At 35.2% G+C, this 27,844-nt stretch overlaps 1 protein-coding gene across 3 annotated transcripts in view; it reads left to right on the top strand.

The window, feature by feature from the left end:
• Positions 1-27,844, top strand: part of LOC114328337 (homeobox protein caupolican) — a 527,416-nt gene that overhangs the window by 266,388 nt on the left and 233,184 nt on the right. The window contains exon 1 of one of the 3 annotated variants that reach the window (XM_028277164.2): positions 11,691-12,004. The exons of the other annotated variants lie outside the window; for them this stretch is intronic. Coding sequence (XP_028132965.1) covers positions 11,957-12,004 — 48 coding nt within the window. The 5' untranslated portion in view covers positions 11,691-11,956. Of the gene's footprint in view, positions 1-11,690; positions 12,005-27,844 lie in introns of those variants that run through there. 3 annotated transcript variants of the gene reach the window in all.

A 27,844-nucleotide genomic window follows, 5' to 3' on the forward strand; every position in this document is an offset into this window, starting at 1 on the left:
CTTTCAAAAATAATTTATTTTCTAGAAGAACGAGGGGACGACATTCATCTACTTAAAAACGAAAAATGGTGATCTGGCTTTCGTATCAGATATAACAAATAATTTGAACCTCCTTAATTTGGAACTACTTTAGGGTAAAAATAAAACAATTACCGACATTATGAACGCAGTCCATTCGCAGTGATGAGAAGAGAAAGGATTTAAACAACTTTATATGGTTAAAAAAAGTGTAACCTCCCATTTGAATTTTGTTTATTCTGAGACGAAGCTGCAATAAGTTCACATCGAGTTTAAAAGACGCTTTGCTGATTTTAAAAAAGTGACAGATATTGTAACATTCATGTCTAAATCATTTTCTTATAAAGAGATATAAAAAATTGCTACCGAAATATCCATTACTTTTAATATGGAGATCATTTCTGTCCAGAATGAGGTACTGAAAATAATTCCCGATATATACATACACCTTAAATCCAGAGCGACCGATACGAAATTTTGGTCTATCATATCGTCTGACAAATATCCGTTTTTGAGACAAGTAGCTCTGCAGCTCACAGCATTCATTGGATCACCGTACTTTTGTGAGTGTGAATTTTCCCTTTCCCAAATAAATATAGTGAAATCAATGAAAGTTAGTGAAGGTAGACTAACCGGCGAAAATCTCTCATCACTTGCGTCTGGCCCTCGGTAATTACGTGAAATCATATGAAAAACTTGTGGATGATATGTAGTGCTATGCATCAACATCCAAATTAATTACAATTCTCTGTAGTTACATCTTTTTATCAAATAGAAGTGTGCAATAAAGTTTTGTGTTTTCAAAATTGTTTTTTTTACTAGCAGTCGATCTCTGGACGCTTGCAGTTTATGTGGTAGATCCGACGCAGTATAAGCCTGAGCACCACTGTACTATAGGGTCTAGGACGTTTCATCGCCGCCGTTTCGATGCCGCCAGTTCATCGCCGGCCGTTTCATCGCCGGCCGTTTCGATGCCGCCGGTTCATCGCCAGTCAGTTAATCGCTAACTGATATATTTCCGAATTTTCGACAGTTACATTTATTATTTATTTTTAGTATTAATTAGGAATTCTAGGAAATTCCAGGGAGCCTTCAAGTATTACGTATGTACAATAAGCCAAGTGGCTGCAGTATAACCGGTTCTGCCGGTTCACAACAGACGGCTTCCAGGAAAAAAAAAGTATTACGTAACGCGATTTTTGACCCCTCCCTCCCCCCCTAGGTAACGCACTGTAATGGGCGTTTAACTATTACGTAATGCAATTTTTGAAGATTTTTGACCCCCCCCCCCCAACCTGCCTTACGTAATACTTGAACGGTCCCTCAGCTGCGATAAAAAAATAACTTATGGCAAAAAGAATTTTTGGAGTTAATGTTTTCAAAAATGAATAACCATTTTCAATTTCGTTGCAAAACGAAAATACAGCCGAACCATATTCCAGTCCAATCAGAGAGTGCTGCAAGCACCTCTACCGGTTTCGAAACTTATTAGTCTCTCATCAGGAGGCACATATGCTGCTCTCCCTGATCCAACCAAAACAAACCCCAGCGTGCAGTCCCGAATTGCAACGAACGCAATGGCATAGATGCCCTAGCGGCAACTGCTAGCAAAAGACTAAGTTTTCACTCTAATGGCATACAACATATGCCACCAGAATGAAAACAATGGGAACCTTCTCTGGTTACACCTCCGAGGCTTCTACAATTTGCAAGCCATACGGATGCTGAGACTAAGGAAGATGAGGGAATTCTACAATTTACAATTCACGTCACATCTGCTCAGCGCGGTAAAGTTCCAACGAGCCTGGTTCCCTTCATACTCCACACAGAGTAAATGTAAATCAAAAATGAATAACCATTTTCAATTTCGTTGCAAAACGAAAATACAGCCGAACCATATTCCAGTCCAATCAGAGAGTGCTGCAAGCACCTCTACCGGTTTCGAAACTTATTAGTCTCTCATCAGGAGGCACATATGCTGCTCTCCCTGATCCAACCAAAACAAACCCCAGCGTGCAGTCCCGAATTGCAACGAACGCAATGGCATAGATGCCCTAGCGGCAACTGCTAGCAAAAGACTAAGTTTTCACTCTAATGGCATACAACATATGCCACCAGAATGAAAACAATGGGAACCTTCTCTGGTTACACCTCCGAGGCTTCTACAATTTGCAAGCCATACGGATGCTGAGACTAAGGAAGATGAGGGAATTCTACAATTTACAATTCACGTCACATCTGCTCAGCGCGGTAAAGTTCCAACGAGCCTGGTTCCCTTCATACTCCACACAGAGTAAATGTAAATCAAAAATGAATAACCATTTTCAATTTCGTTGCAAAACGAAAATACAGCCGAACCATATTCCAGTCCAATCAGAGAGTGCTGCAAGCACCTCTACCGGTTTCGAAACTTATTAGTCTCTCATCAGGAGGCACATATGCTGCTCTCCCTGATCCAACCAAAACAAACCCCAGCGTGCAGTCCCGAATTGCAACGAACGCAATGGCATAGATGCCCTAGCGGCAACTGCTAGCAAAAGACTAAGTTTTCACTCTAATGGCATACAACATATGCCACCAGAATGAAAACAATGGGAACCTTCTCTGGTTACACCTCCGAGGCTTCTACAATTTGCAAGCCATACGGATGCTGAGACTAAGGAAGATGAGGGAATTCTACAATTTACAATTCACGTCACATCTGCTCAGCGCGGTAAAGTTCCAACGAGCCTGGTTCCCTTCATACTCCACACAGAGTAAATGTAAATCAAAAATGAATAACCATTTTCAATTTCGTTGCAAAACGAAAATACAGCCGAACCATATTCCAGTCCAATCAGAGAGTGCTGCAAGCACCTCTACCGGTTTCGAAACTTATTAGTCTCTCATCAGGAGGCACATATGCTGCTCTCCCTGATCCAACCAAAACAGTTTTGGTTGGATCAGGGAGAGCAGCATATGTGCCTCCTGATGAGAGACTAATAAGTTTCGAAACCGGTAGAGGTGCTTGCAGCACTCTCTGATTGGACTGGAATATGGTTCGGCTGTATTTTCGTTTTGCAACGAAATTGAAAATGGTTATTCATTTTTGATTTACATTTACTCTGTGTGGAGTATGAAGGGAACCAGGCTCGTTGGAACTTTACCGCGCTGAGCAGATGTGACGTGAATTGTAAATTGTAGAATTCCCTCATCTTCCTTAGTCTCAGCATCCGTATGGCTTGCAAATTGTAGAAGCCTCGGAGGTGTAACCAGAGAAGGTTCCCATTGTTTTCATTCTGGTGGCATATGTTGTATGCCATTAGAGTGAAAACTTAGTCTTTTGCTAGCAGTTGCCGCTAGGGCATCTATGCCATTGCGTTCGTTGCAATTCGGGACTGCACGCTGGGGTTTGTTTTGGTTGGATCAGGGAGAGCAGCATATGTGCCTCCTGATGAGAGACTAATAAGTTTCGAAACCGGTAGAGGTGCTTGCAGCACTCTCTGATTGGACTGGAATATGGTTCGGCTGTATTTTCGTTTTGCAACGAAATTGAAAATGGTTATTCATTTTTGATTTACATTTACTCTGTGTGGAGTATGAAGGGAACCAGGCTCGTTGGAACTTTACCGCGCTGAGCAGATGTGACGTGAATTGTAAATTGTAGAATTCCCTCATCTTCCTTAGTCTCAGCATCCGTATGGCTTGCAAATTGTAGAAGCCTCGGAGGTGTAACCAGAGAAGGTTCCCATTGTTTTCATTCTGGTGGCATATGTTGTATGCCATTAGAGTGAAAACTTAGTCTTTTGCTAGCAGTTGCCGCTAGGGCATCTATGCCATTGCGTTCGTTGCAATTCGGGACTGCACGCTGGGGTTTGTTTTGGTTGGATCAGGGAGAGCAGCATATGTGCCTCCTGATGAGAGACTAATAAGTTTCGAAACCGGTAGAGGTGCTTGCAGCACTCTCTGATTGGACTGGAATATGGTTCGGCTGTATTTTCGTTTTGCAACGAAATTGAAAATGGTTATTCATTTTTGATTTACATTTACTCTGTGTGGAGTATGAAGGGAACCAGGCTCGTTGGAACTTTACCGCGCTGAGCAGATGTGACGTGAATTGTAAATTGTAGAATTCCCTCATCTTCCTTAGTCTCAGCATCCGTATGGCTTGCAAATTGTAGAAGCCTCGGAGGTGTAACCAGAGAAGGTTCCCATTGTTTTCATTCTGGTGGCATATGTTGTATGCCATTAGAGTGAAAACTTAGTCTTTTGCTAGCAGTTGCCGCTAGGGCATCTATGCCATTGCGTTCGTTGCAATTCGGGACTGCACGCTGGGGTTTGTTTTGGTTGGATCAGGGAGAGCAGCATATGTGCCTCCTGATGAGAGACTAATAAGTTTCGAAACCGGTAGAGGTGCTTGCAGCACTCTCTGATTGGACTGGAATATGGTTCGGCTGTATTTTCGTTTTGCAACGAAATTGAAAATGGTTATTCATTTTTGATTTACATTTACTCTGTGTGGAGTATGAAGGGAACCAGGCTCGTTGGAACTTTACCGCGCTGAGCAGATGTGACGTGAATTGTAAATTGTAGAATTCCCTCATCTTCCTTAGTCTCAGCATCCGTATGGCTTGCAAATTGTAGAAGCCTCGGAGGTGTAACCAGAGAAGGTTCCCATTGTTTTCATTCTGGTGGCATATGTTGTATGCCATTAGAGTGAAAACTTAGTCTTTTGCTAGCAGTTGCCGCTAGGGCATCTATGCCATTGCGTTCGTTGCAATTCGGGACTGCACGCTGGGGTTTGTTTTGGTTGGATCAGGGAGAGCAGCATATGTGCCTCCTGATGAGAGACTAATAAGTTTCGAAACCGGTAGAGGTGCTTGCAGCACTCTCTGATTGGACTGGAATATGGTTCGGCTGTATTTTCGTTTTGCAACGAAATTGAAAATGGTTATTCATTTTTGATTTACATTTACTCTGTGTGGAGTATGAAGGGAACCAGGCTCGTTGGAACTTTACCGCGCTGAGCAGATGTGACGTGAATTGTAAATTGTAGAATTCCCTCATCTTCCTTAGTCTCAGCATCCGTATGGCTTGCAAATTGTAGAAGCCTCGGAGGTGTAACCAGAGAAGGTTCCCATTGTTTTCATTCTGGTGGCATATGTTGTATGCCATTAGAGTGAAAACTTAGTCTTTTGCTAGCAGTTGCCGCTAGGGCATCTATGCCATTGCGTTCGTTGCAATTCGGGACTGCACGCTGGGGTTTGTTTTGGTTGGATCAGGGAGAGCAGCATATGTGCCTCCTGATGAGAGACTAATAAGTTTCGAAACCGGTAGAGGTGCTTGCAGCACTCTCTGATTGGACTGGAATATGGTTCGGCTGTATTTTCGTTTTGCAACGAAATTGAAAATGGTTATTCATTTTTGATTTACATTTACTCTGTGTGGAGTATGAAGGGAACCAGGCTCGTTGGAACTTTACCGCGCTGAGCAGATGTGACGTGAATTGTAAATTGTAGAATTCCCTCATCTTCCTTAGTCTCAGCATCCGTATGGCTTGCAAATTGTAGAAGCCTCGGAGGTGTAACCAGAGAAGGTTCCCATTGTTTTCATTCTGGTGGCATATGTTGTATGCCATTAGAGTGAAAACTTAGTCTCTTAATGTTTTCAATGTAAATTTAGATATAATATTGCAACAACTTACTAATAGATAGGTTTGTCGGATTATGAGACATGTCTGTATAATAGGTTTTCATGTCTATTTCCAAAAAAAACTATTAACACTAACTGATGAAGACTTAAATTAAAGAAAGGCCAAATAATGTAATTTTAGTTATTAGTTATGTTTTTAGTTATTAGTTATTAGTTTAGGTATTAGTCGTTATGTTTATAACACGGGGGAGGCCCCCCAATCTTTATCTACGCCACTGAACATGGTCTAATACAAATACGCTGATTTCCGATTTGAAAGTCATTTACATTATATAATTTATATTTACAATTTTAATTGTATTTATATGGGACTAAACCACAATTCATTAATATTAATTATTAATTTATATATCTAACAATTTCTTGAAAACGATTTCTGGATTGGAAATCGAAACGTCAAAAACAAATGTAAAATGTAATTCTCAGTAGTACCTAATTACACGAGAGCTCTAAAATTATCGATTTGTATCCCGAGTGACACTTTGACAGTTTTAATTTCACGACCCGAAAGGGAGTGAACCCCGTAATCCTCCTCCATTTGGTTGTATTTTGAGCTCTATTCGCTTAAAACCATTACTATTCCATACCCCCAGAGACCGTCCAGTAGTTGTAACCTCCCCCCCCCCCCCCCCCTTAGGATCATCCTAGTTACACCTCTGGTGGTAGTTAGTAATCCTCGTCCTAGCGACTTCCAAGTGAAATGAAGTGGAATATTTGTAATATTTAAGGGGCTATCCTAGTGTAAAAGAAATTCATATACTTTTTGGGAATTTCTAAAATTCGTACTGTACCAATTGTTTTGAAAATTTGCATGAGCATTTATTATAAAAAGAATTACATGTAAAACAATTTTCATAAAAAATATTGAAAATTAAACGATTTATGCGCCATCTACTGGCACCGTGAAAATAAAAACATAGCTCCACTGCTGCAGTGATTGAGACTAATAGAGAGACTGAAATATAAAATTCCAAAGATATTATTGAAATATAAGTTATTTTCTATACAATCAACTAGGGATTTTTTCATCGGATAAAAAATGTCAATTTGGCGGTATTTGTAATTGAAAATGTTTTAGCTAATTTTAAAAAAAATTTTCAACACTTCGTCATTTTTCCAAATTTTAATCTTTCTCTTTCTTTCTTTCCAAATTTTAATATTTTTCAAAAATTCTAGTTGATGGTATAGGAAATAACTTATATTTCAAAAATCATATTGAAATTTTATGTTTCAGGATTTCTATTAGTTCCAATTAATGCAGCAGTGGGGCCATGTTTTTATTTACACGGTGCCAGAAGATGGCGCATAAATCGTTTAATTTTTAATATTTTTTTATGAAAATTGTTTTAGATATACTTCTTTTTATAATAAATGCTCATCCAAATTTTAAAAATAAGTGGTACAGTTAGTACTTTTTATTTTATAAATTCCCAAAAAAAGTACATATATGAATTTCGTACTTTTACACTAGGATAGCCCCTTAATATATGCAAGACGCATAGGTAAGTTCGAAACAGATGGAAAATTATGAGGGAGATCTATGTCCAGCAGTGGACAAGCGTAGATTTAATGATGGATATAAAAAAATAATATTTTTATAATCATTTCACCTCATAATAAAAGTGTTAAGGCCGGCCATTGGTAATGTTATAAGTATAGCCGATCCCATCACCTTTATAAAGTACACCACTCATAATCTAGAGCATATATGTATACCGAAAAATGCTTAACCTACTAACAATATATGTCGCTAGTTCCAGCCATATTTTTGTTATCCTACCTGTTGTGTATTGTTTATAAAAAAATGTGAAAGTTTTGCTTTTTTCTCAATAAATATAAGAGCGTTTATATCTAAATTACTTAAGTATTTAAATGAATTTCATGATAAAATTCCGTTTAGCACTACAGTAGAAGTAATGGAAGGATATAACGTTAAAAAAATGTGAATTAATAAAGTACTTTTTGCGTGGTGTACTTTTAAAATAAATTTCTGAAATTAATAAAAATTGGCATGTGAAACGTAAATATTCGACATATAATACGAATACAGTATAGGAATCTGTAAGAATCTAAGCTCTGTTAATGTAGCCATTATGTATAAGATGGCGCTACGAAAAATATTATATACATGTGCAAAATTCAGGAGCGGTATGGCCCGTTTGAAACTTTCCTTTGGAAATTTCGGTACTGTATAGAGAGTAATACCGTTTTGAGGGATGCGGGTGGTTCATTATTGCGTACTTGGAATAATATCAGGGCCCCGTAACCGGGCGTGCAACGCGTGCGGTGCACGCGTGCGTAACCCCAATGGGGCGCCAAACCGAAGGATTGGTAAATAAGAAATATTTATTTTAAATGAGATAATCATTTTTTATATACAATTTTATTTATTTCATGAACAGCTAGAGAAATCTCAAAAATCAAATATTGTGTTATTACTGAAAAAATGATTATTATTCCCGTCCTGAAATGTTGAACGTACTCCGTCTAAAATATATTACATTTTATTGTCCCTTCCTAATTTTTTTCTTTGAAGTATGTAGATAGATTGAATTACGCTTGCCATATGAAAATCAAACATCAAATCACACTCCTTGACGACTAGAAACATAAATTAGTACCCATAACGCAACTTAGCAGTTTTACTCCTATAAAGTGAATCTTTTACTCTAATGATAATTACCCTTAAGTAAACACATACTCTATGAATTATGATTATGTATTTAACTTGGGTATTACCTTTTCCCGTAAAATTAATAATGTATTAATAATAATTAAAATTAATAATTAATAAAATTAATATGAAACCATATGGTTGCTAGTTATGCAGACACCCTATATAAAATTTGTTTGAAAACTTTGATATAACAAAATATTATTGTTTATTTACTTGAATGTATATTTTTAATTTAATACACAGGGTGCTTCATTCATGTTGCAAAAAAATTTAAGGGGAAAGACGCAAAATGTCGCCTCTCAAAATTTTCCTGTGTTTTAAATGTGTTCATTTTTTTCGAATACTGAGAAAACTAATAAGTATTTTTAAAAAAATTAAACGCAGAATGAAAGAAAACGTTATTGCCGAGGGCCGACAGTCCCTTAGAATAAATAAAAAGTTTCTTTTGAATTAAATATTTGCAATTCACTAAATTTTCTCTGTTTTCACTAAGTTTTCAGGAGAAGTTTTTTCAGGAGAAGAATAGGAGAAGTTTTAATTGTAGAACAGTTTAAAAATTTGGAACGTCAGATTACGAAAACGCTCCATGTATTTTTTCGAACAGAACTTCCAATTGATTTGTTACTGTTTCATTAAACTCTCATGCAAAAATCATATTGCTATTTATCAAAAATATAATTCCTGCCATTTGACATGTTCTTCGTGTTAAACTTATTAAAATGCCCAGTTGGTGATAATACCAGTCTGATTTTTGCATAAGAGTTTAATGAAATCGTAACAAATCAGTTGGAAGTTCTGTCAGACAAAATACATGGAACGTTTTCGTAGTCTGATGTTCCAAATTTTTAACCTGTTCCACAATTAAAGCTTCGCCTGTTTCAGTGTTCCCGTACATCAAAGTTTGTCCGACTAGACACAGTTAAGTTAAAAATTTTCAGCTTGTTATTAATCAACTTCTTTTTTGTACGCGAGATTCAAGCCTATAATTCAAATTTAACTTATAAATAAGTGATTTTTACTCAGGTCAGCCGTTATGATGAAACATTTTATTTTAGGGAATATAGTATGGTATAGTTAGACCCATACCCAGACATCCAAAGTGAAAGTTATCCTCCAACACCAAATTGTTCTATATGGTCCACATAATGTTCAGAAAAAAGTCACACCATTTTGAGCGTCGGGTTTGGGGGGGAGAGGGGGGAGAAATCGGTAAATTCGTAGTTTTTTACGTTTTTCGTCAATATTTCTAAAACTATGCGATTTAGCATGAACAACCTTCTATACAAAATTGTTCTACATTAAATTTGAAACAAAAAAGGTCCTATGCATAACCCTTCTAAAATGAACGGTTCCAAAGTTACGGAGGTAGTATGTTATAATTGGTCCAAAAAAGGCCTAACCCAGACATCCGAAGTAAAAGTTTTCCTGCAACACCAAATTGTTCTATATGGTCCACATATGAGTGATCGCGTCTAACCTTAATTTATACCGTTTTTTTTTAGTTGTTATATGCATGTTTATCCGATTTTTTTGCCGGTACGGCGAGCTCTATTTCAAAAATCTTCTAGTTTCCTCCAAATAATATTTTTTCTAGATTTTTTGTGATATTCTAAATAAAATAAGTTTCTTGACATTTTTCTCCAAAGTTAATGGTTTTAAAGTTATAAGCGATTTAATTCCGAAAAATGCCAAAACGCATTTTTGGATTTTAAATCGCTTATAACTTTAAAACTGTTAACTTTTGAGAAAAATGTCAAGAAACTTATTTTATTTAAAATGTCCCAAAAAATCTAGAAAAAATATTTTTTGGAGGAAAACTGGAGATTTTTGAAATAGAGCGCGCCGCACCGACAAAAAAATCGGATGGACATGTATATTTAACAATTAAAACACGACGGTTTAAATTAGGGTTAGACACAATCACTCTTTAGAATCTTCAAGCTGAATGTTTAAACTTCAATTTAAGAATCTGGCAACCTCAAAAGTTCTAATTTAAATATGAGTTTTTAGGCCTCGTAAATGAGCATTTTCGCACTTTTCAGATTTTAAATCGCCTATAACTCGAAAACTATCAATTTTTGAAAAAAATTACAAGATACCTTTCTTGTTTAGAATGACCCACTAAACTTAAAAATATATGTTCCGGGGCAAAAAACGTGATCTTTTCTATTTGTTTATAAAAATTGTTTAAACAGTTTCTGCCCAAAAATTCCGCCCGGCACCCTTCAGATTTGTTTAGAGGGGACATGTTTGAATAGGAATCCACAAAGAAACCGAATCAGAAATTTTCCCAGACGGGAGCGGTCTCACCACATGGACTAAAATAGATTTCTCCAATACTTTTGGTTTAGATTTTACCACGAGATACGAGCACAGTATTTATCCAAGTAAAATTTTCAGCGAGACCCCGTCCTTAAACCGCCTACTAAAAAATTAAAAGTTCGCACCTGATATATAAAACGATTTCGAGTCATCTTAGCGAGGCCGCACCTGCATACTCTCTGTACTTAACTAAACTATCGACTCACTAAAAATTCTGCCGTTTGCGGCCTCGCTTAGATATCTATTGCGTTATTTCTCCGATAGAGGCAGCATCTCTCGGGAAAGAATCTTTTCTCTCTGTTGCGCCGGCATTTGGGGACCTCTCTTTCATACAACGGCCGGCCTTAAAGACATTATTATTTCGTACAAATAAAAGCTTTTTTCCTCTATTCTATAATCCATAACGTATCGCCTACAAAGCTTTTTATGTCTTTGAAACACTCCAATTACTTATCGATAAGTTGGTTTCTTATAGACTAGGTCATCCGACATCGAATCTTAAATGCCTAAAAAACAAGCCTTGTTGATATGACGCAGGTAACCAAACAAATCAGGTTTATTATCAACAAATTGAGTTTAATACCTTGTCCATTTAATAAACATATCTGAGCATATTCGCTTCTATCTGTAAAGACACGTGTGACAATAAGAGTCTAAGAGCACAAGGTGTAAAGTGGGTTTCCATGTAAAAACCGGAGCATCATTCGTCCGAATCAGAATACAAATGATGAGAGCGATTCATTCCGACAAACACCTTGTATCCAATAAATTCAGTTAGCGTTTTTGTTGCTCTGAAGTGGGATTTGTCCGGATCTATGGAGCCCCATAAACAAGATAGTCACGCGTGTTTTGCCCCCTCCACCGGCACGAAGGCGGGAAGACACGCCCTAATATAGTCAGGAAAATAGTGGGGCGCCAATGACGCGCGAAGCTGCGCCGTAAGCTCCGGCTTTTCCATGTAGTTGTTGGTTGTAACGTTTGTCAACACCCCAAAGCGCGGGTGAAGGGGGCAGACCATTTCCGTTTGATTCTCCAGTCGCTCACGATCCCAGTCGCTATCAGATCGCCTCGGATCCAACCTCGCAAAGCGTAAATTCTTTATTGATGAGACGACGAGGGGTAAATTTGGACACACCAAAGACAAAATTAGTGTGATTGTGCTTTATGAAGGGATTACATTTGTGTTGTGAGTGACTGTGTTTGCTGTTACGGACTCGGTTTTTTAGACTATTAAGACAATTTAGTGAGATGGCAGCCTATGCTCAATTTGGCTACTCTTATCCGACGGCATCACAGGTATTTAGATTATTTTTTATCTTTATTAGACATTGTTTTTACGTCTTAACAAGTGAACATTCAAGGAATATCATATGCTAAATTGAAAATGTTTTTTATTTTTTATATATTTTGACCTCCTATCTGTTTACGATTACAGATAATAACCAATCATTTTATGGGATACGGAATAATAGTTTTATTATAAATAAATATGAACATATTACAACTATCACCTCTTACCAACTACATAAATATTCAAGTTTAATTAGTCAAATTTTTGGTTTCATACTTTTTATGTACATTTTTGAATTAAGTATATTTTGATAATTGAAATTACCTTGGTTTGAAACAAATTATAGCATAGATTTCTATATACCAGGTATTTTAAAATTGTAAACAAAACTTTTAAAATTGTAAACAAAACATAGCTATTAAGTAAAATATGTAGGTACCTATTTTTTGTACCTATACTTTGACTTTTTTGTTACTGTACAAAAAAGTAAAACTAGTTGTACTTAAGGCATTTGGAATAATTTTAATAATGAATAAAAGAGATTATTAAAAAATACTTTTCCAATATAATTAATGATTTAGTTTGGGTATCATGTGTGAGGTAAGACCTGTGACCTCTCATTCGTTTATGAATATAAAATAGCACCTTATTTTTCTACTACCCGTTAATATGGTACTGTAGACAGATTTTCGCAACAGGTATCTATTAATTTTAAAGTACTTTCATTGTATTACATATCATGGGTCATAAATAAAAAATTGTGTTGATATTTCTAGTTCTTCCAGAATTGGAGCGATCAATACAAATAGTTATTACTTAGGTATATCCCAATTTATAGGTAGGTATATTAAGTTTTCGGCTTCGTACTTCAATACCTACTGTCATCTAAGTACCTACCTATATTTTTATTTTGATTTTTTGTGCTAGTTTCTGATTATGCTAGATTTCTGATAGTGCTAAATATTTTGAGCTCATGTGCTAGTTTTACACCTTTAAACAACAAAACAATCAAATTATTGTTTTGGTATCCTATTCAGAATGTTTGTTTATTCAATATTTAGGTACTTTGCCCCTTTAGTTTTGTTAATCAGCTTTTGTTTGATTTTTTTGTTGGCCCATGTTGTTCCATGTTTGTTTGTTGTTTGTTACATATTGTTTCTTGCCTGTTGTACCTGTCTTATTTTTTTTACTTTTCTTATATGCATTATGCCTCATATCCACCATTTCTCAACAGTTCTTTTGGTACAACTCCATCGTCGGATTCTGGATAGTCCAGCTTATCATATACTGAACTAACAAAATACAAATTTAAACTATGTAGTTAAAATTATATATAAAATACAAATTGTTGCTTTATTCCAGTTTCTATTTTTGATTTTAGTAAACTATGCTCTGCTCCATTTACCCCTAATGTATCTGTATATATTTTTATCAATGTGGGTGCTTTGACCGTCGTTTCATTAATTAACTAGAATTAATATAATGTACATTGGACTCTGCTAACTGTCTTAGCAAGGTATGCAGAGCTACATTATTCTTCTGAAACTCGAAGAATAGTATTGCCATTCATAGTAAACTAAAAACGGGGAAAATAATATTGCCCATTGTTGTAGAAATAGCTGTTTTAAGCAGAAGTATGAATAGTGAAGACCTATACAAAATATCTACAGTTCTCCTGTCCATTGAAGAAAGTCAACAAATCATTTTGCCGCTAAATTTATACATTGAACATTATCTGTGGAAGTTTATTATCTGTAGAAGTTTTAATGAGTAGTGCCAATAGTCTTTATTTTGAATTTTGATCAAAAGATAGGTTAGGTCAAATTATTATTAGAAGTACAGATTTATTCCAATACCTACTTATAAGGTATTAGGTACCTTAAATTTCAATGATGCTTAAGTAATTTTCGCAAAAGATAAAGACATGAATACAATTAAAATAGTGCCTACTTACCAAAGAAATGGAATTGAGATAAAAAGAAGATAAATCTGAATAGGTACCTACACTACCGAATACCGACAATAGGTATAAAGCAACAGAACCATAAGTAAGATAACCGGATATAGACGTTGATGACAAATCAAAGGAACAGACTTTAGGGTTAGGTTAGGTTCCATAATACCGTTGATTGAGGTATTGAGGGGTATTCCCCTCAATACCTCAATCAACGATAATATACCTACCAAACAGAAAAACAACTGACGAAAACATAAAAATAAGTACCTAAGTATATAATATATTGAAAGAAACACAGACATTAAGAAAACGTCAGTTTCATAGAACAAAAAACATTAGTAGAAAATAAAAATTGGGAGCATAAAGCAAAATAAAGACAGGCAACTAAAATAAGAAAACAGAGATACAGGGGTTTTGAAACTGTTTGCTTGTGGTATGTAAAAGTTAAATAAGATTTTATATGGGGTCATATTTTATGTGATGTAAATAATTGTAATAGTCATTACAATCAATTGTGGTTTAATTTATAACACATACGGAATTTCTAAGCAAAAATAGTCAAAAGGCTTGACAAAATAAAGGATGCAGAGATAAAGGATAATGGTAAATACCAGTGGCGGCTCGTGGCTTTAGGGACAGGGTCGGCAAGGTTTTGTCTCCAAAGGCTTCAATTTCATAGGAGATCTTTGGTTTTTGTTTTTTTTTTATTTTTTTTTTGTTTTTTCCTATAAATTTAGTAACTACACCTGTTTATAAATGAGGCGCTCAGAGCAACAGTGGCCTAACCCACATCACACAATTTTACCAAAACGGTTTTATTGCATTAGAGTTATGCATTACTTAAGAATTTTCAGATGCAGAGTGGCTCAAGCAACCATTGGTTGAGCTACTCTGCATCTGAAAAAATTAAATAAGGGATAACTTTAATGTAATTAAAGCGTTTTGATAAAATTGTAGGATGTGGGTTAGGCCACTGTTGCTCTGAGTGCCTCAAATTAACTCTAGTCTATGTTGTTTCGAAGTAGCAAAATGGGTTATAACGTAATTGTAAAATTTATTATTGTTTTGGAGGGATTTTAAAAGTTTTTTTCTATCGACATTTGAGACAAGTTTGACATTCTCTCCTGTTTCATGGTGTTTCGACAATACGTTTTGACGCTTTTGAGACAAGAGAAATCCCGTTCATTTGAGACAGAATTTGCCCACATTTGAGCACAATAATTTATTAATTTCGGGAACAGTTTGCTGTACCTAATGAATTGCAGTATATAAAATTATACATAGTCTGTAACTTATCCCACCTTCCGAAAATATTTGGATCAGAATATAAAACTGTTAATCCATTTTCTTATTTTATTTGATTAAAAAATGATGGATAATTTTTAATGAACTTGTGTCTAATAGATATTTTGAAAATTCTTTGGCGTAACTTTTAAATTTTGAATAATCAAAGAGGTCAATGACTTATAACAGTGAGTAAATAATTTGCCTTACCAATTTATTTTTGATATCAAAAAATTTTAATCTGTCCTTTAAATAATTAAAACACCAAAAATATATTCTGTCTTATGGCTTCTACTCACGTCTGAAAACCTAACAACCTCTCATAAATATTAGACGTAACTCGTATCGAAGAACAATTATTGATACTTGTGAATGACATGTTACCTCTATTAGAAGTTTCGTCTACTTCTACCGAAAAGGATCAACATGTAACTACCAATTGATTCTTTCATTCTGTGCTGTTTTAGGTACGCCGCTATATTCTTCGAGTCAGAAAATAAATTAGAAAATTCCAGATCGTATTTGTTAAACAATTTTATTTGTTTTCTATAATTAACTTGATTTAACGAATGCTCCGATACATCCTGTCCCCTAAATGGTAATTCCTAACAACTTAAAAGAATTACAATATAAATAATAATTAAACGACGTAAAACTACTTACCCAGTGGCGCACCCAGAATTTTCCTCTGGGGGGGGGGGGTTGGTTTGGGCACTGAAAGTTTTTTGTATTGTTTGTGAAAGACAAGTTACATTTTCCTACTATTATTTATATATTTTTATATGTCCTGGGAGGGGTTTTAACCCCCCAAACCCCCCCCCCCCCCTGGGTGCGCCACTGTACTTACCTATTTCATAATAATACGTGCCTTTCTGCCGTTTGCAGATCACCGCTCGGCAGAGGTACCCGCTGCCGTACTTGCCATTCAAATAAATACGGGGAATGTATAATTGGTTGCCTATCGGCTAATATTCCATAGCTTCTTATTATAAGCAAATCGTCGATCTGAGGACGGTATGCCGTGCCCCGTGCCGGGCTTTATAATAAGAATTCACACAATCGCAAACGGGTGCGGGTGCATGGCTATAGGATCATTAATTTGAAAAGTCTCTTACGCATAGCGCACAGGGATCACTTAACTAACGTATCGGGATCGAATTCTTTTAAAAACAATGAATAAAATTTAGTCTGTATTATCTCACAGATATATTTTTTATTTCACAGAAACGAATATCATCAACTCCGATTAAATTAAATATTTAAAAAATCTATAATGTGTCCATAAATGTGTGAGTCGGCACTGCCGACCCTGACGAGCCGCCACTGGTAAATACCTATTACTAGAAGCTCTGCCAAAAGAGCAGACTAAGGGATGTTGGACAAACCAAATTACAGCACGTAATTTTAAGAAAGGATAAAAGAATATTGTTCAGATATAATTATAAATTTGAGGAGGTAATGGAAAGAAGAAACCTGCAAGATCGAGAGTGGCGGGATAGGCAGATATTGAGAGAAGAAATCGTGAAAGCTGTGGACAATCTTAGTAGTAATAGGATTTTAGATCTTCAAAAAAAGACCGTTCTATGAAAATGTGACTTTTTTCAGAAATGTTCATTTAAATGTCGATATATTTTAAAAATATCATAAAACTTTACCCATAGCTGAAAACCGGTTAATATTTCTGACTTAATGTGTACTAGCATAAAAACTATAGTCAATCATACTTTCTTATTCTTATTTTGGGCCTAACATTTTTGAGTTGTGCCTTTCTTCTTAAAAAATGTATTCTAGGATTAATAGTTATTAGGTATTTGGAGATACATAATTGACTTCTTTATTAAAATTGTTTTACATACTTGTTTTTTTTACAAATGTATATTTTTCACAAAAATATGAACAAAGACGCCATAGTCTAAAAAGTAAAAATACTGTCATTCTGTAGTAAATTATCGTTAAAAAATGCTTGTCTTCATTTGAACATTATTTCTGTATATTTCCATAATACACCTTCCTCATTAGTTTTGGCACAAGTCAACTTAGCATGAGTCTACCTACACCCAAATATTTTAGAGATTTTTGTAATCTAAAATAATTCCAACTGGATTTATTTTTTAGAACGTCAAAATAATTTGTAGTTAGTTAGGTTCAAAAATTCGTAATAATAATCACAATATATTTAAAAATAAAACATATTCAAAAGAATAGGTAAGTAATAACTCATTTTAAACATAACCTCAATTTGTCTACAAGTCTGACACAACTCAACAATAACGACACGTCTGCCATCTGGCATAGTCCGTTCTCTTTACTAACATAGTCCGTTCTCTTTACTAACATAGTCCGTTTTTTACTGTGTTTGAGATATGACTGTCTTACTGTCTTCTTCCAAGGTAGCGATTGTGATAGGTATAATATCGATAACATTGTGGGTAATAACAATTTTGCTACCTAACAAGTTCTTACTGTTGAGTGTGTTCTAAATATAATTATTATTATAGTATACTTTATATCAGTGGTTCTCAACCTTTTTGAGTCATTTACCACAAAATTCTTTTATTTTTATTGGTACTACCTAGCGACCTAACTGAATACCTACCTATCTAGCTAGGCAGTGTAATTAACTACAAATATGCTGGATTTTTGCTTGTTTTTGTGTTTTGTGTACCACCGGAAATAATGATATGTACCACCAGTAGTACATGTATAATACCACAGATTGAGAACCCCTGCTTTATATTAATATCTAACATTCTAGTTAACTTTACGGAATGGAAAAACATGAAAAGAAGAAAACTGCAACTAGCGAAAAGAATGCATTCCTTGAGTGTACATTATTTATTATCAACAGTACCTATTCATTTTACATCTTTTGCATAAAAGAATTTCATGTGCGATAAATAGACATTACTCGCCCCATATTCATAATTTGATTTGATTGGTTTCTTGGGTGACACGTTTCACTGTCGATAATAATCTTTAATTTATCAGTGTAATCATCATCATTCAGCCAATCACGTCCACTGCTGGACATAGGACTTCCTCACTTCTTTCCAGAGTTCTCTACCTGGGCCCCTTGAAGCCAGTTTCCCGCTACTCTTTTACGTCGTCAGTCCTTCCAGCTGTTGGTCATCCTGGGCTTCTTTTATAGTTTCTGGGCCACCACTCCATGATTCGTCTTGTCCTGAACTCCTGATCTTTGCCTCATTCTGTCTTCTGCCTGTCTCGAAGGCTCACGTCCAGCATTGCATTGTTCCATGGTTCGTTGTGTAAGGTCCTTTCAGGACGGCTGACCAATTATCTGACAGAAGAAAAATTGACATAGGGACTACAGACCGATATATCTGCCACCATACTTACCAGTCTCTATACACCAGTGTATAATTAATCACTAATCAGCCAAAGTTTAAAAATGAAATTGGCAATTGGCAGGTAGACGACTGGCAGATATATCGCGAATTGCTAATCTGCCATACACATCACAGACCTAATCAAGTCCTTTATTTTTTTTCGGACCGATATATCAGTCTATCCACAAGGCAGTTTAAAAAAGTTTAAAAAAGTTGCGTTTTTTAGAATCAAATGCTGCCCATGTCAGGCCTATTCACCTCTGTATTTCATGTGTTTGATTGTCTCTGCTTATTTGGTGTATGTGTCTCTTTGTTGTAAGTATGTTATTCTGCCGTCCTAAGAAAGAAGCAGTATCTCCGCAAATGTAAGTTTCGAGATAATGCAGATTTTAATAAACGGGGCTGAGCCACCATGAAAATATTTATGGATTTCAGAATTGTTTAACTGAATTTTAATGAAAATGGCGGTTACTGCTTTTACGCAAACGCAAAGTACGTTATAACCTTGCTTAAAAACAATCAAGCAGTTGCTAGATTAAAAAGCAGTGCCTATCTTCATTTTTTTCTGTAGAAGATACTGCCTTTTAGGCTTGTATAAGATACTTACTGCCTTTTAACTAAGTAATGCCTAACAGCAAGTTGAGTTACTGCAATTTTAATAGTCTACCAGACCCAGGAATGAAGGCTTACTGCTTTCTAACTTTGTTGGGTATATTAATAATTGTATAAGAACCCATATAAAAGAGCAAACTCGAAAATTGTAAAAATTGGAGATACATGCCTTCTTGCTTAGGACGGCAGTATTATTGTCAATACTAGTTATATTTCCGCTCATTACGAGATTTGTCATAAGTGTAGTTTTTTCAAATTTTATTTTTTAGCGAGTTTTAGCGAATTTATCATAGAAAATGCATATTTTAAGTTGTCTGCGATTACTGCAACGTCATTTGCGAACCTCAGATCATTTAATCTTTCTCCAACTAGATTAACGCCCATATTTTGTCATTGACTGTTTTTAAATATTGGCTCTTGAGCTGCCTTTGGTGAAATTTTGTTTCAGCTGAATTTTTGTGTCTTCGTGTAGTTGTACTTATACTTGCTGTAGCGTTCTCATAGATATATTTGTTTAGTGACGCATTCTATCTATTCGGCATTGCTTTAGTGCTTCCAGTATTCTTTGAAACTCAACAGAGTCAAAAGCCTTCTCGCAATAAAAAAATGGAAGATTTCAAATATCTCTATGGTATCCAAATGGTCATTTATGCCATACTCTGTCATGAAACCTGCCTGTTCTTTGGACTGATGGAAATCCAAGTTTAGGTATTCTCTCTTCCTTAAAATTTTCATAGAGTTTGTAAATACATATGTGTCAATGCAGCTGGTTAATCGGTGTATAGTCCAGGGCGCATCTGTTTTGTGATGGACGTTGAGGGGTGACTCAAATTTGTTTGCAGAAATTGCTTGAAAATAACTCAAATAATAATATTTGAGCTATCCTCCCACTCAAAATGGTCCGGAACATTGTTTAAATAATCAAAATGTCAAAATATGAAGGAAAAAATTCGATTTTTTTATTGGTTTTTTGATTATAACTTTAAAACTATTCATTTCTGAGAAAAGTTGTACTGACATAAAAGTTGCGTAATTAAATTTCCTATAATATAGAATTGGTTATGAATTTAAAAAATAGTCATCCTTGTTGCAAAATAGCAATAATTGCGAAAAAAAACCATACAAAAACAAGTACATATTCGCATTTTACGTTTTTTAACCATTTATGCTACACTTAGCACCTTCATATTTTACCCAGAAAAACTATATGATATAGTAAAACAACACTGTAAATTTCATTAAGATCGGTTTAATAGATTTTGCAAAATAAATTTTGCAATCCAGCTTTGGCAAAAAAATTCATTTTTTTTAAATGTTGCAGGACTGAAAATAAAGCAGATAGCAAGTTGAATTTTTTTTTGCTTATAGAAGTGTACTGTACCTTTCATTTGTAATTTGCAAGATTAAAATCGATTAATCACCACGGCGTCAGGAAATTTTTTAAATAAACATTAATTTTTGGTGCTACGCGCAGAACTGCGGTGTTCGCTTCACACAAGTTGATTTCCACCAAAATTTCTTCCAATCTTTATCTAATATATTATTTTCTTACTCTATATTTTGTTGTATTTTAATATTTTAATTCCACAAAAATCAAATTAATTTTATTATTGTTTGTGAAATATTGTTTAAACAATTGCATATGTTTAAAAATAATAAACTTTATTTCTTTAAGTTAAATATATGAACAAAGAAAGTTTTTGCTAAAAAAAGTGTTATTTCAAAGGATACACTATGTGTTTTTATTTTGCAATAAATAAATTTATTTATTTAAATCGAAATGTAATAAAAATTAAAATGTATCAGTCATTATCAAAGGTCATTGGAATGCCCAATCAGAGCAAACTATCCGCTGTTCTGCGCGTAGCACCAATAATTAATGTTTATTTAAAAAAATTCCTGACGCCGTGATAGTTAATCGATTTTAGTTTTGCAAATTGCAAATCAATGGTACAGTACACTTCTATACGCAAAAAAAATTCAACTTGCTACCTGCTTTATTTTCAGTCCTGTAGTATTTTGAAAAAATGATTTTTTTTTGAGAAAGCTGGATTGCATAATTTATTTTGCAAAACGTATTGAACCGATCTTAATGAAATTTACAGTATTGTTTTACTGTATCATAAAGTTTTTCTGGGTAAAATATGAAGGTCCTAATTGTAGCATAAATGGTTGAAAAACGTAAAATGCGAATACTTGTTTTTTTTTTCGCAATTATTACTATTTTGCAACAAGGGTGACTATTTTTTAAATTTTTAACCAGTTCTATATTGTAGGAAATTTAATTACGCAACTTTTATGTCAGTACAACTTTTCTCGGAAATGAATAATTTTAAAGTTATAATCAAAAAACGAAGAAATAATCGAAGTTTTCCTTCATTTTTTAACATTTTGATTATTTAAACAATGTTCCGGACCTTTTTGAGAGGGAGGATAACTCAAATATTATTGTTTGAGTTATTTTCAAACAATTTCTGCAAAAAAATTGAGTCGCCTCTCAACGTCTAAATGTACTAATATTTTTACAGATGCGCCCTGGTCTAGTATTTTAATTGAATTTTATATGAAACTTGAAAGTTTTTGGAGTGGAAACGTTTACGCATGTCAGTTGATTCTAAAGGAATCTAATCTTATACTCTTTGATTTGAATTTCAATAACAAAAATAAAAATGTTCTCTAAGTAGATATTCAGAAATTGTTATTGTAAATATCCCTTACTTATTATTTGAGAGAGATTGTTTTTTTACAGAAACAACGAATATCAAATAGGCAATTATCCCCAATTCATTTGACACAATCTCGTGTCAATGATTCAACTTCATTATTGTTTATAAACATTTATAAATTACCAAGAAATATTGCAATTATACTTATCACCATAAATATAAAAACAAACATATAAATTTAATTATTGAACAAACTGTGAGACCGTTTATAAAAAATAAAAATGTTAAGGTTTTGATCTCCAATTCACACTACTCTCAGAAAAAGTTCTGCTTAATTTGCAAGATGGGCAAATCTCAGATTTTGTGATTTACGATATTTGAGCTAATACCGAACCCCCTATTTATTGCCAGCGTGGAGTGGAGTGAACTTTCTCGTCATGAGCACAGTTCAAAAAAAAGCATGCAGAAGCGAAACAGGCCCCTCCAACTCGGCTACGTCTGGTACGATCAGTGCCGCGGTAATTTCGTGGTCTAATGACGTTGTGTTGTTATTTTTATCATTGTAAGAATTAACCAACCTACTAAAATTTCTACCGCCAACACTGGTGGTGTACCTCATACTCTAGGTCATCGAGTCGAGGAGACAAGATGGTCCGACCGATTTTATCAAAAAGTAAATATTTACTACTAAAACTAAATATTTTAGTCAAAATAAGAACAGATAAAAGAAAAAAGGGAAGACCACCATAGAGATAGAACTTAAAGAAAATAATTTAACATGGAATGGTGCAAAAAAGATAGCAAAAAACAGAAGAGAATGGGGAAAACTGGTAAACAAGATTGGATCGGACTCAACAGATGATGCGTGGGACTAGCAACCTCACCATCATACCTCATGCTACTTGAAACGCCGCAAGGTGCCCTTTGCTCCACTTGGAGATGTATGATTATGATGATGAAATACTTCTCTACTCTACTAATTTTACAGTAACGTGGGGTGCCTGCCGTGTTCCCTTTTCTTTTCACTATTATATTATTTTCTATCTCCCTCTGCCGAAGTAAACTGGTGAAGCTTGCCACGCCTTACTCCATTGGGTTCCAGCTAAAGGGCATTTGTCTCTTGTTTCATAAAAATTTTTTTTTCTTTTATAAGTGGTAGAGAAAATTGAGTATTCTACTCGCTAGTTTAATTTGGTTTGTAATTGATAGTAAGGACGGTCGATAATTTCCGACGTTCATTTTGTCTCTTCTCTTAATAGTAGAATGCTTTCGGTAACATTTAAACCGTGATTTTATCCTCTCCCTTCTTCTTCATGTACCATATCCTTTCAGAAAGTTGGTTATCATCATGGCTATCTTAATTTTATTCACTGCCACCCTAAACAGCATGCTTGTATCAACACAATACATACCAATCTCGCAACTTCTTCAACAATGAGGATCTTCTTCGTCCTGGACTTCGTTTGCCTGCTATTTTTCCAGAATTTTTTTGTCCCAAATATAGATTGCAAGCAACCTATATTTGGGACCTCTCATTACTTAGATACATGTCCGAAATACTCCAGCTTTATCTTCTTGATCCTTTTTATAATCTTAGTAGTCTTGCTGAGACGTTCTAGTATTGTGGAGTTTCGAATCTTCTCCACCCAAGAAACTTTTAAAATTCTTCTATAGCACCACATTTCGAAAGCCTCTCAAGGCGATATAGATCGATTTTATTCACAGTCCAGGACTCGACACCATAAAGTATTAAACTACCAAATACTAACTAAATAGAAAAGAGAAAGAGACAGGATAAGCACATATAATTAAAGTCCATTTTTTCGTTTTATTTATTAAAAACACTAGCGGCTTTTTTAATAATTATATCCTGACTTTATAATATATTTTATTTAAAAAAATTAAATGAATCACTCTTTGTTTTAAAGTTTTTTTGTTACCTGGTATAATGAAAATATCCCGTTGGGTAAAATTAAGTCAAGTACCCTCAACCACTATCAACAAATTAGTTATCAATATGAAAATAAGACTATCTAAATCCCTCCATTAGGAAACATTCCAACAACCATCGAGATATTTGTTTTGAAAACATTTCGAGAGAATCATGTGAAGAGGATATACATCAATTTTCCATTTTGAGCAAGATACTCCATCACTTTCTGTCACATTACACATAATGAATGATAAAACGCATACTCTATAGTTCAAACATCTGTTTATTAAATTTCTAGCGAATAAAATTCCGTATAAATATTGAAACGTGCTTCGATTATAATAAATATGAGTTTGATTATACCTACACAACTTTTTCGATTTTATTCATCGACCAAAATTTTATATCATAATCGTAAAATCATATTGTATCTAGTATATTGATATGATTCTCTTTATTAGTCCTGTCGCCAGGGGGGGGGGTACAACGGCCTCCTTAATTCAGATGGACTTACCCAATTTTTTTTATGTATTTTGACCCGTAGAACACGAATTTTTTGGGTAACAGTTGATCCGGATGTCGATAAGATTGTTATAAACAAAGAACTTGAGGAATTACATAACACCGATTTTTCGCAAAACAAAACATTTTTTTTTTGTATTTTTTGGGTGATTCTCAGCAACAAATGATCTTACAAGTTTTTTCGTAGGATGCATAATTTTCGAGATAAACGCGGTTGAACTTTCAAAAAATCGAAAAAGTGCAATTTTTGAACCCGAATAACTTTTGATTAAAAAATAAAATAGAAATTCTGCTTACTGCATTTGAAAGTTCAAGTCAAATTCTATCGGTTTGGATTATTTGCATTGCTAAAAATTAAGTTTTTGTTTGTTAAACAAAGCCATAAACACATAGTGTTTCTTGTGCCCAATGCATGCGTTTTAATGTACGTAGTCTACGTAGAAATTGTATGTATGCGCACCTACTCGTTCGATTTCAAATAAGAAATGCATTGAAACCATCATTCAATCACTATGTGTTTATAGCTTTGTTTAACATTAAAATTAATTTTTAGCAATGAAAGTAATCAAAATCGATAGAATTTGACTTGAACTTTCAAATGCGGTAAGCAGAATTGCTATTTTATTTTTCAATCAAAAGTTATTCGGGTTCACAAATTGCAATTTTTCGATTTTTTGAAAGTTCAACTGCGTTTATGTCGAAAACTATGCATCCTACGAAAATACTTTTTGCTGAGAATCACCCAAAAAATACAAAAAATGTTTTGTTTTGCGAAAAATCGATGTTACGTGATTCCTCAAGTTCTTTGTTTATAACATTCTTATCGACATCCGGATCGACTGTTACCCAAAAAATTCGTGTTCTACGGGTCAAAATACATAAAAAAACTTGGGTAAGTCCATCTGAATTAAGGAGGCCGTTGTACCCCCACTGGCGACAGGACTATCTAGTCATCCACAAATATCCATTTTTGGATCTATGAATTTTTTATGAACAATTTTTAGAGCACGTTTTTTACTTTCAAACTTTTCTATGTCGTGCTGGTCTGAGATTGCCCGGGGAGTTCTGGATTAAGTAGAAGCTTTCCAGTACCTACTTGGCGCAAGACAGACTTGACGGAGAACTCATCTCTGACACGATGCATCCCAATGGATCATAGTGATTTGGGTCATATTTTATTCCGGTGCCGCCCAAAATCCCGACAGCCAAATTCCCGATAGCCAAAATCCCGACGTCCAAAACACCGACACGCCTGAATCCCGACACGCCAGAATCCCGACACGCCAGAATCCCGACAGGCCAAAATCCCGACATGCAACAATCCTCGCATAAGTAAAAATTCCGACAACTACATTTTGAATATTTATTGTTTCCTTTTCAAAATATAAAAAACAGATGGCCATAAACAAAAAACAAGAAATAAATGTAATTATATTTTAAAAACAAACGTATCAAACCTGTCGGGATTCTGGCCTGTCGGGGTTATGGCCTGTCGGGATTCTGGCGTGTCGGGATTTTGGGGTAGACCCATTTTATTCTAATCAAATCTCTACTATGTAGGATAGGTGCGAATAACCAAAGAAACATCCGTGAATTAGTTCAGAAGTTGACATAGGGTAGTCATAGGGAAATCAAGTCAACACTAAGAAAACTGAAGCCATGTGTATTAGAGAGACAGTGATACCTGAGCATGAAGATGACTCAAGATGGAACACTCGCTGTCATAAAAGACAGAAACATACAGGGTAGAAAAGCCATATCCACAATGAACGGCATTCTGTGGGACCAAATAATATCTAAAACATGCTAAAACGAACTCATATACAATACCATACTTACAAGTGTAATCACATATAGCAGTGAAGTTTGGCCTATGAAACCAAGAACAGAGAAAATGTTACTATGAACAGAAATAGACTTCTGGAAAAGAGCAGCAGGCAAATCAAGAAGAGATCGGATACCAAATGAAAGAATACGAGAGATGATGGGAGTCACGCACACAATAATTGATGACGTAAAAACGAAACAACTAATATGGTACGGCCATGTACAGAGAATGCCAGATGACAGGATCCCTAAACAGATTTTGACGTGGATACCACAAGGGAGAAGGAAAAGAGGAAGGCCGAGCAGAAGCTGGAGGGAGTGAATTGAAAAAGAACTAGAAGAAAGAGAAATCCCTCCAGGTCTATGGTTAAACTGAGAAGAATGGCGGTTAGGAGTAGGAAGGCGTCGGAGAACGCTGTAAACCGATAGTAGTAGTAGTAGTAGTAGTAGTAGTTAATGACATAACTGCAGCTATATTATTCACTGTAAATTTTTTGATAAAACAAACATATTCAAGCTCAATCAGCATTTTGCCAGATAGCTGCACCAAAATTGAGTCATCACACGGAGATATTATGTTGCTATTACTGAGGTCTCCAATCTCGAGGTGTAACACCATCCTGCCCTTTTCTTTCATGGAAGCCGTCTGTTATAAACGCGCTGTCATTGTCCAGTAGCCAGTCGGCTTATTGTACATCTTTCATTCCCTCATGATATACCCATTCCAAGATTATCTCTGTACCAGTTTATACAGGCCTAGTGGATTGGTACCATGTATTTTTGGTGCCACTTTTTTTGTCTCAAAAAGTATTTTCCGCCTTCGATCTAATACCTCGCAGTTATGCAAGATATGGTTGACTGTTTCAATTTCTCTGCTACAGAGTCTGCCGTTTAAGTCTGCCTCAAACAATCATATTGTATGTAGGTGTTCTTTAACTGGCGCATGTCCAGTAAGGAAGTCTGTTATCACTCTGAGCTGATTCCTGCTTGTTTTACGCAGTACTTCAGCCCTATTAGCACATGCCCGTCCAATACATATTTTGCCATGTGTTTGACTGGGTATTTTTCCCAGAAAGAGTTGTGTGACTGATGCTCTTCTGGAAAGTGACTCATATCTTCCATTGCCGTGTATTCCCAGGTGACCTGGAATGTTCCGCCAGTCTGTCGAGTTTAGCTCGGCCATCCTGCTGATGGTATGCATGGTACAGATAGAATAGTGTGACAAAAAAGAGATGACACGTTCTTCTAAAAATATAAAGCAGCGAACCCAGTCTCGGAACCCAGTCTATGACTCCAAATATCCGAATGACCCCAATCATGCCCTACAGGAGAACCTTGAGTTGCTAGTAATGAAGAGCCACGACTAGCAGAAATATGAGAAAATGATAGATAGACAAAAATGGAATAAAGTATCATATTTTTACTGTTTCGCCAGTTATAGTCTAAAGCCGGGATCTACCGGCGTGGCGTGGAGTGGCAGTGCTCGCGCCAAACTTACCAGTTCACGCGCCGTGAAATATCGCACATTTGACGATCTTCTTTCAAGATATTTCTGGTATCCTTATTCACATCATCCTTCAATCTCAAACTTCGTCTAGTTTCGTAGGGTATCGCCAAAAAATACATCATATTGTAGGGCGACTCTACGTAATCTGGAACTGAATGTCTAATTTTTATTGTAGTAGATATAATATATT

This window comes from Diabrotica virgifera, chromosome 7, assembly GCF_917563875.1.
Source record: "Diabrotica virgifera virgifera chromosome 7, PGI_DIABVI_V3a".
NCBI lineage: Eukaryota > Metazoa > Arthropoda > Insecta > Coleoptera > Chrysomelidae > Diabrotica > Diabrotica virgifera.